This window comes from Silurus aristotelis (assembly GCF_946808225.1).
Source record: "Silurus aristotelis genome assembly, chromosome: 13".
In the NCBI taxonomy this organism is placed as follows: Eukaryota; Metazoa; Chordata; class Actinopteri; order Siluriformes; family Siluridae; genus Silurus; species Silurus aristotelis.
In genome coordinates, this window is record NC_139586.1 from 22665297 (window position 1) to 22677448 (window position 12152).

The 12152-nt window shown below is 37.6% G+C and overlaps 1 protein-coding gene across 2 annotated transcripts in view; it reads left to right on the plus strand.

Annotated features, from left to right (window-relative positions):
* The window catches only part of armc9 (armadillo repeat containing 9), a 43662-nt gene that overhangs the window by 10536 nt on the left and 20974 nt on the right, over positions 1 to 12152 (plus strand). For both annotated transcript variants that reach the window (XM_083559166.1, XM_083559167.1), the window contains 10 exons: positions 943 to 977; positions 1387 to 1498; positions 2241 to 2333; positions 3174 to 3264; positions 4300 to 4423; positions 4879 to 5018; positions 5950 to 6026; positions 7303 to 7377; positions 9827 to 9917; positions 10537 to 10595. In XM_083559166.1, coding sequence (XP_083415292.1) covers positions 943 to 977; positions 1387 to 1498; positions 2241 to 2333; positions 3174 to 3264; positions 4300 to 4423; positions 4879 to 5018; positions 5950 to 6026; positions 7303 to 7377; positions 9827 to 9917; positions 10537 to 10595 — 897 coding nt within the window. The remainder of the gene's footprint in view (positions 1 to 942; positions 978 to 1386; positions 1499 to 2240; positions 2334 to 3173; positions 3265 to 4299; positions 4424 to 4878; positions 5019 to 5949; positions 6027 to 7302; positions 7378 to 9826; positions 9918 to 10536; positions 10596 to 12152) is intronic.

Here is a 12152-nt window from a genome sequence, read left to right on the forward strand (position 1 = left end):
GTAAAGCATTATACTATTTATATAAAAAAAAAAGGTTGTAAAGAACAATATGATAAGGGCGTCTGCTAAATGCCATAAATGTAAAATTACAGGATCAAAATAGTTTTAAGTTAAATTGCTAAATACAATAAATGTGTATCCTGTATGAAGTTTGCGTCGAGGTGTGAAATCGGTGAGAGCAACGTTCTGTGATCTGGCAGTGAAACAGGAGATGTGACGCAGATTTGTGAATGGCGTCTCATTTGTACCCATTTTATTTTATTATGTTTGATCAGACGTCAAGCTTTTCAGAATATCCAGTCCCTCCTTTAGGTCTCATGTCACACACCTTACACACAGAGGACAAACATTAGACTCAGTTATCTCAGTTGGAAAGCTCTCGCTCACGTCTAATATTTACCGAGAGTTTTAAAGTTGCAAAATGATGAATTAGTGTCCCTCCAAGCACAGATAAACCTAGAATGACCCTGGCATTTCACTCCAAAAACCTATACCTCCTTCTGTATGGGCGTGAGTTTCAGTCTAACTCCCTGTAGCAAGAAGAAAAGAAAACTAGAATAGCAAGTGTTATATAAAGGGGAAAAAATTTAATCAAGGGAAGCTATAAGGAAAGTAGAAAAAAAGAGAAGATATTTGAAAGGAAACACAAGGGATGGGAATGAATTGAAAGTAAAGGAAAAGGAAGAAAAGATTATAGAGGAATTGGAATGGAATATTAGACAGAATTAGACAGAAAAAAAAAGAAAGCAGAGCAGCGTAAAAGGAAAAATCACAGCATGCCGATTAACCCGAGGCCTCTGGCCTGACTGCATGGACATGTTGGTTAAAGCCGAGAATCTGCATGCAACCCTCTCCTTTTAAACTCACAGCCTGCTACAGCCACACACATGCTAACGTTACACTAATTTCCCAACCTTCGCTCTGTCTGTGTGTCTGATTTAGGCTTCGTCTATGTTACGAGCGTCCATTGCAGCACAGTAAGTACAAAGTTACAAGTAAATCCACCCGCTGCACCCTATTATATTTGTTATTACCCTATGCTATTTGAAATAAACACAATTATAAGATTATTGAGTTTATATCTACAAACATCTGACTAATTTTAAGTTCGAAATAGTCCCGTCTGATCGTTATTTTTATTTGTTGCTAGAAATCCGTGAACTGGTCGAAATACAGTTACATTGAATTGATACCATCTAATTTCTCATTATATTGTTTTTATGCATCCATATTGTTATTTTCAACTTTTTATGATTTTTTTTTTTGTTTGCTTCAGTGCTGTTAATGAATGACTGCAATGTTTTGCAGGGCATTTAGTTTGTATTGCTGTCTTTAAGTGCTGTAATTGTGTGATTTGTTTTGTCTCTTGTTCTTGTTCATCATCAGGAGGAGTAAAGATGTCCCTCTGCTGCCCTCACTAGACTATAACAAGATAAAGAGGGACCTGAACAGCGGATCATACAGACTAAAAGCTCTACTGCTGCAGGCCCTGCGCTGGGTATATACAAACACACATACACAGACACACACACACACACACACACACACACACACACACACACACATGTTCTGTAACTTACTAGTAAGGCTATAACTGTACAGCTACTGACAGAAAACTTAATTTCTTTTGTCTTTGTGTTAGTCATAATGCATTTAAAGATAGTGTGGCAATGTTTTGCACATGTGAAAATGGCATTGAGTCTAGAAGCTGTTACCAATGTGTTATCTAAATACTATATAGACAAATTTATTGGGACATTTGACTTTTCCAGCCATATTTGTTTTTTTTCCCCCAACCGGTTACCACAAAGTTAGAGACACAATTGTATAGGATGTCTTTGGATGTGGTAGCATTAAATTTCCTTTCAGTTGAACTAGGAGACCCAAAGCTGTTCCAGCAGGAGAATGCCCCTGTGCACAATGCCAGCTCCATGAAGATATGGTTCACATGGGCTGGAGTGGATTTTATCTCTGTAAAGCTGCTTTGAGACAATGTCCGTTGTGTAAATGTGCTATACAAATTCAAATGAATTGAATTGAGTGAAAGACCTTAAGTGGTCTGCTATAGAGCTCTGACCTCAAACACACTATGAAATCTAGTGGAACATCTTCCCTATTCGAATGGAGGTTATTATAACAGGAAATGGAGACTAAATGTGCAATTGGATGTTCATAAAGAACATACAAATCTTATGGTCAAGTGATTCCATCATTAATTTAACTGTCTTTTTGGTTTACAGAGGTTGACTCGCTCAGTGCAGGGTGAGCAGAGAGACACTGTTCTACAAGCCTACATCAGTAACGACCTGTTAAACTTCTACTCCACTAAACAGGTAAGAGAACAAACACTTCTTTAAACACTGATTGTAAATATAGCTTCCTGTATGTATGTATGTATTTGTACGTATGTATTATGTATAGAACTCCTGATTGGTTAGAAAGTTTTGATTGTATTTTTATGACGCAGTTGTGACATGAGCTATCGCTGGCATTCAGATCACAGGTTTCTATTAAAAGGTTATCATGAGTCAGTAGTAAAGGTCCCCTGGTGGTCTAGTGGTTAAGATGCAGCGCTCCCACCGCTGCGACCCGGGTTCGATTCCCGGTCAGGGAACCATCCCCAGCCACTCTTAGTGCCGGTCCCAAGCCCGGATAAATTGGGGAGGGTTGCGTTAGGAAGGGCATCCAGCGTAAAACATGTGCCAAATCAAACGTGCGGAGGATCCGCTGTGGCGACCCCTAACGGGAGAAGCCGAAAAGAAACTTACTTATGAGTCAGTAGTAAAGGTTCAGAAAACATGAACAAAAAAGTACTACAGGGAAGCTGGTGAACAAATGATCTGCTATGACAAACGTTATAGTTACTACAATGTAATTGAGGACAGGAATGAACTTGTTTCAAGGATGCCTTAAAAAAATCAAATATGAATGTAGCTCTTAATGGTAAAAAAAAATTATTTTGGCAAATTGCTGATGAATTAGGGGAATAAAAACCTTGGAGATGTGCTGTATTGCAGTATTTTACTATACAGTAGATACATAATACATTTTAGAATTGAATTACTCTTATTATAAACAGATGTTTAGTTAAACTTAGTAGTGTATATAAACAATGTTTCATGTAACAATTGTGAGATCAGGGTCACAGAAGATCATTTTGTTCTCCTTTGTAGAAATCTGTGGTTCATCTCCTCAAATCGAAGAATGAGACTGTGAGGCAGTACACAGTTCGCCTGATCAACACCTTCGCCTCCTTGTCTGAGGGTGAGTACGAGGGATGAGAAATGGGTTGTAAGAAAATATAGAGACACACGAGTATTGCGATATTTCAGGGCCGATACTGTATCGATTGTCGAAAATGCAATATCAATAAAAAAAAATTTCATACAAGATTCATCGCATTTGATTCATTTTGAGTTTATATCACAACCGCTAGATAGATAGCATATTTCTGAACTTAAATAAACTTGCATAAGGGCATGTCACTAATGTTAGCGTTAATATCCACCTGTTTCCTATGCCCGCTTTGGGTGGAACTTTGGGTATGATATAAACAATTATTTGCCATACACAATTGGTTAATTTAATAAATTATAATTAAATTAATAAATGTTTCCATATGCACATGATTAGAGGGCGAAAGATTGGTTGGATGCACTGATTGGTTATTAATTAACTGTTAGATTTTATGACATGAAGGGGATAAAAAGAGAAAATCGGCCAAACATATAGGCCAAAAAAGAAAATCGGTGTTTTACATCTAAAAGCTAAAATCTGGTGGAGGCAAGAAAATAAAGAGAAAGAAATACTGTAATTTTTTTCTATAAAGGTAAAGAATGTGGTCAGGCAAGAAACACAAGACAGACATGTCATGCACTCTCGCAAGTGCAGTCCATCCTAACTTTAGCTTTGTGTATGTAGCACCATTCTTTAACCCACAAATGAAGCTTCGTCTGGTTATAAGAAATATCCTAATATATCGCATTGCTTACAGTATTACAACATATGGTGATACGTATCGCCCGGATTCTTTCCGATATTGCGTAATGCGAAATATCATCCAGGTCAATTGCGGCATTCGTTGCTTTCCCAGCAGTAAAGTCATAATCAAGCTGGAAAATCTAATCAAGCTAATAATTTAGGTTAATTATTTCGCTACAACTGATGGTTTATGCTGCAGTCAATGTTGATTTGAAGTCAGACAGAGAATAATATATAGTTTATGTGGAATCTCCTGCCCAATATGCTATCACCTGCTGCCTTGTCTGAAAGAAGTTTCTTAACTTTTCCTCCCAACAGGTCGTATGTATCTGTCTCAGTGTTCCTCCCTGCTGAAGCTTTTAGTTGAATGTTTGCAGTCAGAGGAGAAGGATTCATTGACCAAAGAGAAAGTGTTGGGGACACTGAATATACTCAGCCACAGGTAGCGCATCATCTGCACCATCACCTGTTCTGATGCTCAGCATACAAATCCATTTGCATTTACTCCTCCTGTGAAATGTCCTCGTGAGACAGAATCCAATTAATTCTCCATGACTGACTCCATAGTGTCTTTGTACGTAAAATATAAAAATGTACTCAAACAATGTGAGATCCTGTTCTCACTTACATTACAGCAGCTATAAACACACCTCGCCACTGCTTTTTTTAGGGTCGCTATGAGAACATAATGCAACATGATGTCAAAAGAATGATATGGTTATATTTTTTGAGCATTAAATGCAACTGTAAATGGATAAAACACTTGCTTTGTAGTTTAATGAATAATATAGAGTTATGAATAGAGTTGTGCGAGCGCATAAACACAATCACATTGTAATATGATAATTTACCTCTGTGTGTGTGTGTGTGTGTGTGTGTGTGTGTGTGTGTGAGTAGACGAGTCCATCAGTCAGCTTTGATCAGATTGGGTCTTATAGCGTGGTTGGTTGATGAGCTGCAGGACCCGGATTCTTTATCTGATTGCACAATGGAGTACGCTGTAACTCTATTGCTGTCCCTCTCTCTGCGCACTCAGGGTAAATTCTCCCATCTGCATTACACCATTTGCACTATGACATTTATCAGGGTTTTTGCCGGTGTCAAAAAAAAAAAAAGGCTAAAACAAAAAAAAAAAATCAATTTTAACCCTAAAAAGTCTTAAAGTCACTTAAATAATTCTAAACAGCTCTTAGTCTCCCGATGTCCATGTAACCTCAAATACTCATTGAAATGCTCGCGCAGCACTTCAGAACGTTTTGTTCGTTAGTTTAGTTCGTTTTTTTTTCCGCCAGTCCAAAGAAAATGAGAAAAACACGCAACAGCCAGTCAGCCTTCTGTTATTTGGGCGTCTCTCTCTTGGATTGTCCCACAGAGATAAAAAAAAAAAATTCTTGTGCAATTCCAGCGATACCTGTCTTAAAAAAAAATAATAATAAATTAGGGTTATAGATACAGGTCTTAAATGTCATTTATACTGCCCTTTTTTTTTCAAATGTCTTTAATTTGACTTGGTGAAACCTGCAGAAACCCTGGAACATGTGCATTTCACATTCCTGTCACTACCATAAAGATTGATGATTGATTTAAGGAAAAGCATAAAAAAGTGTTAATGAGGTGTTCAGCTTTAGTGCCCTCTATGTAAATGTTCACTATAGAGATGAAGTTTAGAGCTTCATGAAGTTTAGTATGAAGAGAGGAAGTTTAGAGCTTTATGAAAAGCTTCCCCCCAAGCTGGTTCTGGAGATGGAGTAGGTGTCAGGTGCTTAGTTTAGATGTTGTGAGTGTTCCATTATTGGATGAAGCTGATTAAGTGAAGCTGAACCACACCTGTACGAATAAGTATCGCCACAGCATAAGAGAATCGCTGGCATTTCCTTTTATTCGTCACCAATATTTATGCAAATACAGGTTATTTAGATAACTATTTTGTTGGTGAATTGAAAACCAAGTATGTGAAATACTTTTCAGGAAAGCGAAAATGCACCGAAAAATCCAAACATGTGCTGAAGGTACTGAAAGACCTGTTGGGACACGAAAGCCGTGAGGTACGTTATCATGGACCTGTTTACACCCATGATAAAATACAAATGTTTTGCATGCCATTGTGTGTGTGTGTGTGTGTGTGTGTATGTGTGTGTATGTGTGTGTGTGTGTGTGTGTGTGTGTGTGTGTGTGTGTGTGTGTGTGTGTGTGTGTGTGTGTGTGTGTGTCTGTTTCTGTGTGTGTGTGTGTGTGTTAATGGTGTACACTGGCCGGGTGTTAACAAACAGTGAGAGGGTTTGACGTTTACTACGGCCATGCAAAAATATTGCATAATTGCAGCAGAAAGTTTGACTTTCCTCATTGTTGACTTTTCCCACTCCCTTTAAATATAATATATAATATATACCTTTTAAATATAGATGCTTTTCGGGTTGGTTCTAATGCAGTGTGGCGTTCCACTCTGCATGGCGTTCCACTCAAGTGAAAATTGGACCTCTGTAGTAAACCAGAAAAGTAAAAAAGAAAAATGTGTGCACTTAGTAATACATAGAAAAAAACCCAGCTGTTTAATGATGAAATATATTTACTATACAATATTATTTAGTTTTGATCAATTAAATAACAAAGTTCAAAAGTGATGTTTAGGTGTGTTTGTGTGTGTGTTACAAAGTTGTCTGTAAATATTTAAATATTAAAAAATAAAAAATTTTTGTTAATAGTTGTACAGTTTGTACCATTAGACCTCCCTAAATCAACTGTTTGGTTCATTCCTAAAAAGAATCACATCATTCAGCTCAGGACCATCAAAACATCTAAAACACTGTATATGACAGATTATTATTATTTTTTCGGATTTAGCAAAGGAAAACAGTTGACCAGATCATGAACACTTTTAAGGACATAGGCGTAACTGTGTCAAAAACATCACCACAGAAGATACAGTTTAGCACACAATATAAACGACTGGTAAGCCTCAAATCGATAAATATATTCATTTTATGGACAGATAAGGCAAAGGTCAACATTTCCCAGAATGAAGGAACAGTGAGTTTATGGAAAAGGGCAGGATCTGTTAATGATCTGAAGCATACCACCCTATTAAATATTGTAGGAAGGCGTGACGGCCAATGAAACTTTTTCATTTGTATTTATTAATGGTGTGACTGTAGGTAAAAGCAGCAAGACGAATTTTGTGTTTTCAGTGTGGAAGAAAAAATATAAAACCGGACTGAGCTTCATAGTGATTCTAAACAATGAGTTGACACAGAAGCGATACACTTTTTAAATGTTTCCCAATGTCATCAGTTTGAGCGTGTTTTTGTGTGTGTATGTGCACAGATCCGGTACTTTGTAAATGGAGCTCTGTACAGCATTCTGAGTGTCCCGACATTACGACAAGAAGCTAAAGAAATGGTAAGTGTTCTACATTAGAACAGCACCATTTCATTTCATTTCATCTTCTCCCGCTTATCCGTAATTCGGGTCGCGGGGGCAGCAGTCTAAGCAGATTCCCCAGACACTTCTCCGTGTCCAGGGATCGGGCTGTCAAGGCCCCCGCCTTCGACTGCTGCCCAATCCTCTCAGCAACCGTCCCTTACGGTCCCTCCTGCAGGTGGTGAGCAGGGTCCCCTGGAACAGCACCATTAAAACTTAAAAGCATGCACGCACCCACCCCCACACACACACACACACACACACACACACACACACACACACACACACACACACACACACACACACACACACACCTAGCCTCCATATACTGTACTTAGAACAGGGTAAAAGACTACTGCAAAGCTGTGTTTCTTCTTATTTTTTTTCTTGCTTGTTCTTATTATTACTATTGATATTACATGCAGCATACAGCTTTTAATAGTGAAACTAAGAGCACAATCTGAATTACAACCTTCCATTTGAGCACCTCAATGGGAACCAATGGGATTATCTGAGTACTTTCTCTCGTTGAATATATGAACACATTTTGCCTATGAGTGAGTCATAACATCATTCAATAATTAATGAAAAGAAAAAGAAAAACAGTTTATATCAGATTTTATTGGAAGTCATAGCTCAGTGTTGGACTTCTGATCGGAGGGTTGAAAATTCAGCTCCTAAGCTGCCACTACTGGCTCTTAATCAAGGCCCTTAACCCTGAGCCACTCGGGTTATAAATGAGAGAATTGTAAGTCGCTCCGTATAAGTAAATGTAATAAAAATCATTCTGAGGATGCACGCGGAAGCGGGTTATTCTTAGAGAAGTTCAGTGTTTATTATTCATCAGAAATGCAGAATGTATGCGGAACAAACGCCCCATTTGATTTCCTTAGGAGGGTACGACAGAACACAAATGGAGAAGGACGAGTATTTTACTCAGCAAACAACTGCGAAGTCGGTGTTTTAGATTTACCAAGCAACCCATTATGTTGATTGATCTAAAGCAAATACTCCAGAATTCATTTAGAAGTGAAAAGGTGCTGCTGGGGGTTGCTGCTGATGCTGTGAACTGCCATGTTGATTAAATGCCATGTGTTGAATCTTTTTACTATTAAGGAGCCCTTTAGCGAGTCTCATCATTTATTTCTTAATAACAGGTCAGAAATGATCAGGTACAAGGTTTAATTCTGGCAATTCTCTCTGTTATTTTAATGGATAAAATTTTGTTCTATTAATTTATAATATTTGTTATGAATGGATAATATTTTCTGTGTTCCTGAATGTTGAACAAATACAAAATGTTAAGAAAATTGCATATGGATCCTTGCAGAAGGATTAATTCGCTAATGCTGCTTCTTGCTGACTGGTTCATACTCACAGTTTGGAGAGTTAGTTTTTTTTCTTGAGGCTGAAGGTTTTAAATGCAAAGCACAAATGAACATTATCTGATCAATTTTGGTTGTTATACTAAAGCTGATAATAAAAACCTTACTTTATATGTGTGCCCAAACTTTGGACACAGACAAACAATGCATTTGGATTGTCCTAGTTTGGGATCCATATAAAGTCTTTTTAGAAATTTCCCAAATACAAATTTTCTGCAGTAAGTCACGTGTTCTGGAATGTTCCAGGAATTACAGTATTAGTTCGGGAATCAAATGTGGGACTAATTCAGCTATAAAACATACCAGTGACATGGTGTTTCAGTGAGTGTTTTGCATGAAGGGTCTGCTTCTGTAATCCTCATCACAAAATCAGTAGTACAGCATTGATATTTCTCAGCATATCAAGAAGTCAAGTATACAGTAGAGTACACAGTGAAACAACATTTCCACAGGACCGAGGTGCTTCATAAGACAAAACAAATGTACAAAAAGTAACATGGAACTACACAAAAAATAACTAGAACATGTGCAACATTTAGTGGAAATAAGGATTAGAGTCATGTTAGCAAAATCTATTGAATATAGCTGAATTTAAGCACGTCTTATACACGCCTGTACACAATCTCTTTCTCTCTCTCTCTCTCTCTCTCTCTCTCTCTCTCTATATATATATATATATATATATATATATATATAGATAGATAGATAGATAGATAGATAGATAGATAGATAGATAGATAGATAGATAGATAGATAGATAGATAGAGAGCTAGATAGAGAGCTAGGTAGCTAGAGAGAGAGAGAGAGAAAGAGAGAGAGAGAGAGAGAGAGAGAGAGAGAGAGAGAGAGAGGGAGATTTATTTAACCTTTTTCTACATATAATTTTTTTTTTCAGACGTTTTCAAGATATATTTCTATTCGGATTTTGTGAATTTTAAGAATTTGTTTATAAGCTTGAAATATAAAAATGTGGAGATTCATATTCACTTCCAATTTTCACGGAAGATATGCAAACGAAGCAGGTTTTCTTTCATGTCATTCAGAGTTTGGAGGAAATCCTGCGCTGTTACATGAAAGAGGACAATCCCGAACTGAACAGACAGATGGAGTTCATCATCAAACAGCTCAACTCAGGTACAAGCAGCTCTTAATACATATACACGTACACTATAGTACATACATACTACACTATAAATACTCGACACTGGATCTCTTTAAGTGTTTAAAGGCTCTGGCATGGAGAATCTGGTGTTGGATCTTTGATGATCGCAAATGTTGAGCTATTTTATGAGTTGCTCAGTAGCCCCTATTTCTGTAACCACAAATGAATGTAAAAGACTGTAGAAAGGACATTACTCATAATCTTACATTCCAGTGCTCATGTTAGTTCTCACTCTCCAGTGTTCTGTATTGTTTAAAGAATATAATCACACTCTTGATGTCACCCAAATGAGTCTGGTTCCTCTCAAGGTTTCTTCCTCATGTCATCTAAGTGAGTTTTTTCTTGCCACAGTCGCCACGGCTGCTCATCAGGGCTAAATACACACCATTCACCTTAATTCTTAATTCTGTAAAGCTGCTTTGAAACAATGTCTGTTGTGAAAAGCGCTATAGAAATAAACTTGACTTGACTACAGGGACAAAAGTTTGTGGACACCCTACCATAAGATTCGTAGGTGCTGTTTAAACATCCCATTCCACATGAGTCATTTAAAACACACCTGCTTCTAACCTTTCTACTTGCTTTGTTCAGAGGACACACCCAAAGATGAGTTGGAGTCAGAGGATGAAGAAGAGGATGAAGAAAATGACGTGAGTGTTAAATGGTCTTTAGATGCACTATTTACGCAAGTTTTGTGGAAGCTTATCCATAAGATTGGTGTGTGCTTTTTAAACATCCCAATACACTTTTAGACAGCAATTGCTGTTAATATAACTCTATTATCCACTCTTCTGGGAAGATGTTCCACTAGATTTTAGAGTTCTTCTGGAGATTTTTCCTCATTCAGCCACAAGGGTGTTAGTAAAGTCAGGTACTGATGTAGGTGAGGTGAGGAGGCCTGGAGTGCAGTCAGCGTTCCAATTCATCCCGAAGGTTTTCACTAGGGTTGAGTTGAGAGCTGTGTAGCAGGCCACTCGAACCCATGTAAACCAAATCTTCATAGAGCTTTGTGCAGAGAGGCCCATGCTGGAACAGGTTTGGGTCCCCCCAGTTCAAATGAAGGGAAAATTGAATGCTACTACATCCAAAGACATTATAAGCAATTGTGTATACAACCCGAATTCTGGAAATGTTGGGATGTTAAATATTTTTATTTGAATAAAATGAAAACTATAAGACTTTTAAATCACATGAGCCAATATTTTATTCACAATAGAACTTACATTTGCGGCATTTAGCAGACGCGCTTATCCAGAGCGACGTACAAAAGTGCTTTGAGTCTCTAGCAATAAATAAATCTACACTGGAACGCAAGATTACAAACTTCATATAAATATAACTCTTGAATTCTACAAAGCAAACTTGGAAAGTGCTAATTCAAATGTTTCAGGAAGAGAAACACTTTCAGGAAGAGAAACACTATTTCATGGAAAGCCTTGTGTATTTCAGCAGGACTAGGAATGCACCGAATATTCGGACACCGAAAGTCTTCGGCCGAAAATGGCCCAAAAGTGAAACAGTTTGTTGTGATGACGCAAACAGAAACCGCTGCCTGCACGTGCTTGTCTGCGGTGTGGACGTATTTCAGTATATGTGAGAAAGACCCACGGATAGCGATTTGCAAAACATGTAATGCCGAAATTTCAAGAGGGGGTGCGTCTGCAAAAACTTTCTCCACGTCGGGTTTAATTTATCACCTGAAATCCAAACATCCGATTGCTATGCTGAATAGGAGGGGAACGCGGCACAGAAAAGAAAAACCCCTCCGAGCACGCGCACTGGTGGACGTTTTTAAAAAGGCAGGAAGTTTCCCAGTGATATTGTTGTATTGTTGTATCTTTAAGCAGTTGCACTTGTTCTGAATGCACTTTGTTTTTATGAAAGAACATATTTAATTGTACAACCTTTCAGCAGGCCAGAGGGCCTGTACATTATTATTTAATGTACACATGAGTGCATTTAAGTTAAACATTTAGGTTTGAATTTTAATTTATTTTATCCTGTGCATTGTTGCAATGTGCTATAAATAAATATTTTCATAATTTGTAATTGATTTATTCTTTGAAACAAAAATTGAAATGCCTTGATTTTAGTAAGGTTAGTACACAGTCATAGCCATAAATGCAATGGTAATAATAATTGGCATAATTTCTTTCGGTGTTTCGGTGTTTCGGTTTTTGGCCTTGCTTTCCTCTTTTTCGGTTTTC